Source organism: Saprolegnia parasitica, assembly GCF_000151545.1.
Source record: "Saprolegnia parasitica CBS 223.65 unplaced genomic scaffold supercont2.32, whole genome shotgun sequence".
NCBI lineage: Eukaryota > Oomycota > Saprolegniomycetes > Saprolegniales > Saprolegniaceae > Saprolegnia > Saprolegnia parasitica.
Window position 1 is genome coordinate 4,524 of NW_012156426.1, and position 2,303 is coordinate 6,826.

At 57.5% G+C, this 2,303-nt stretch overlaps 2 protein-coding genes across 2 annotated transcripts; one reads left to right on the forward strand and one right to left on the reverse strand.

Moving 5' to 3' along the window:
- Positions 1–720: 720 nt before the first annotated feature.
- SPRG_20417 (hypothetical protein) lies at positions 721–1,032 on the forward strand (the record flags this gene model as incomplete). The annotated part of the gene is made up of 1 exon (XM_012347012.1): positions 721–1,032. One exon carries the CDS (start codon positions 721–723, stop codon positions 1,030–1,032), a length of 312 nt encoding a protein of 103 aa, XP_012202402.1.
- Positions 1,033–2,047: 1,015 nt separating this feature from the next.
- On the reverse strand, positions 2,048–2,277 carry SPRG_07589 (hypothetical protein; the record flags this gene model as incomplete). Its single annotated transcript, XM_012346878.1, has 2 exons — positions 2,048–2,193; positions 2,268–2,277. 2 exons carry the CDS (start codon positions 2,275–2,277, stop codon positions 2,048–2,050), a joined length of 156 nt encoding a protein of 51 aa, XP_012202268.1.
- Between the last annotated feature and the right edge of the window lie 26 nt (positions 2,278–2,303).

Consider the following 2,303-nt stretch of genomic DNA (forward strand, 5'->3'; position numbering starts at 1 on the left):
TCATCGACGGCGTCCAACTACATTAAAGTCGCGAACCTGGGGTTCTGGCCTCGAGTCGGACGCAACACGGGCAAGAGCACACCGTACTGGACAGCGCCCGAGGTGCTCACGTCGACGAGCAACTACAGCTCTGCAGCTGACATTTACTCGTTTGGCGTCGTCTTGACCGAGCTGGATACGCTTCAGTTGCCTTTTCACGACGCCAAGGGCCTCGGGTACTGGGGGATCATCGACGGCGTGCGTCTCGGCAACCTCCGTCCGACAGTAAGCGCAAACTGTCCGCCGTGGCTGCGAGACCTCGCCGACGCCTGTCTGTCGTTTGACCCGACGCAGCGTCCGTCCGCGCTGATGCTAGTCCAGTCGCTTCAAAAGTTGCTCGGTCGCAGCGAAGAAGAGCTTGCGGCGCCTGCCGGGCGTGAACCAGAGATCAAGTTTGCCGCGCCAAGTGACGGGAGTAGCCCCTTGGTGCGGTTTCTCTCTGGAAGAGTGCTTTGTTCATGTTTGCGTAGGAAGTGTTGTCCAACGAGAGCCCACCACCACGGACGAGCGAGGAGTCGAGCGATGATTTTGATGATTATGTAGCACCAGCTATCGAATCGCCAGCGCCGCCCAAGGCACCTGCAGTCTCGACTCACACGCCGGTGCGACCAACGTCAAGCATGCCTCGATGATATCTCACCGACTTGCGTGCTTCGAAACTAGACGTCGTCGCCTTCGTCGATGCCCGTGAGCACGCACGCTGTGTGTCAGCTCTGCCGCGCGTTCAACTCGCTGCTCGAGTCGCACTGCAAAGCCTGCGCGGCACCCTTAGCCTCTATTACGTCCAAGCTCAAGGCTCTCTTGAAGCGCTTGGCCGTCGCCAAGAAGAACGGATTTGAGATCGACGACGGTCTTTTCTGCGACTGTTGCGACGCACACCAACCGATGGAAGCGACAATCTGCGGCGTCTGCGAGGAAGAGCTTCCAGACGACCACGAGAAGCTGTCCATCCTCATTCTACGCATCGAGCAAGCAACCAAGTCCAAGGCCTAATGTCCACACTGCACGTCTACACATTCTCCTGGTAGTATAACCCAGGAAACGAAACAATTGCATTAATTCTTTAAGGAATATTCGACCAGAGCAAGTCCGAACAGCGCCAACACAAACCCAACGTAATGTCCGACCAAGCCTTGGTCCAGCCCACAGTACAGTCAACCACAAGAACGTCGAGTCTACTTGAAGTAATCCACCGCTAGCGCTCTATGGGGAGCAGGTTCGACGAGAAGAAAGTGAAGAACTGAATTGTGATCCGAATTTGACGCACAGGCCACCCGTTAAAATTCACTAGCATCTGATTGGCCAAAAAGGCTCCATGACGTGGCAATGTGTTTGCCAGCGCCTCAGCAGACGCGCCGTGCAATCCCGCGCATGGCGGCGGAGAAGAATGCAGCGTCGACGGTGCATTGTAGAGGAACTGCATCGGTGGCTTGTACCGCGAGCCTGGCCGACCACGGTATCAGCGTCAGAAGCGTCTACTGCCTCGAGAAAGTCGTACATACCTGATCACAACGTTCAGACTTGGTTTGCGCACGCTCGCGATGAAGTAGGAGACCCACAAGCTGCGGCAGGGTCGGAATCTCGATCGATTCCGGCGCTAGTCACATTCTGGAACAAATGCCGCGTGAAAGCAGTGTGGTACCTCGTGCCAGACGCGAAAGTGCGCTGCGCCGATGCCGTCAAGATCGAGGCCCATGCCAAGCTCGCGTCTGCGCCTTGGGCGCGCGCAGCTAAAGTTGATGGCTGCGGAGGGCTCCGAGCTCGACTCGTCGGCAGCTCGAGCACAGACCGGATCGTAGGCGACGTCGAGTGAGAGGTTCGCCGCGAGCAATATGTCGGCGTGGCGCTGCCAGTGGTCTCGGCTCGGTGCCGTGTACAAGCGGGAGGACGTTATGCGTAAGGTGCTCGAGATCAAGCCATCGGGATCAGCGCCCAGAGATGGCGCGCGCGCTCCGAAGACGTCGTCGTCGTGACTCGCCGTTGTTTTGGACACCATATCGGGCTTGATCTACGCGAGAAGAAGACCACACGGTGAGCAGGAGGCCATCGATCGTGTACATACGTTGAGGCGCGCGAGTTCCTGCAAGATGGCCTGCTCGAACTCGTCCTTCTCCTTGGACGGGCTCGTGTCGTCGAAGCGCACAATGAGCTTGCCTAGAGTGCAACGTGAAATGAGCAAGTGCAAAGTGAGATGGAAAAGTGCAATGTGGACGCTAGTACCTTTGTACGCGCGGGCATACTAGTCGTTGAGCAAGCACGCCTTG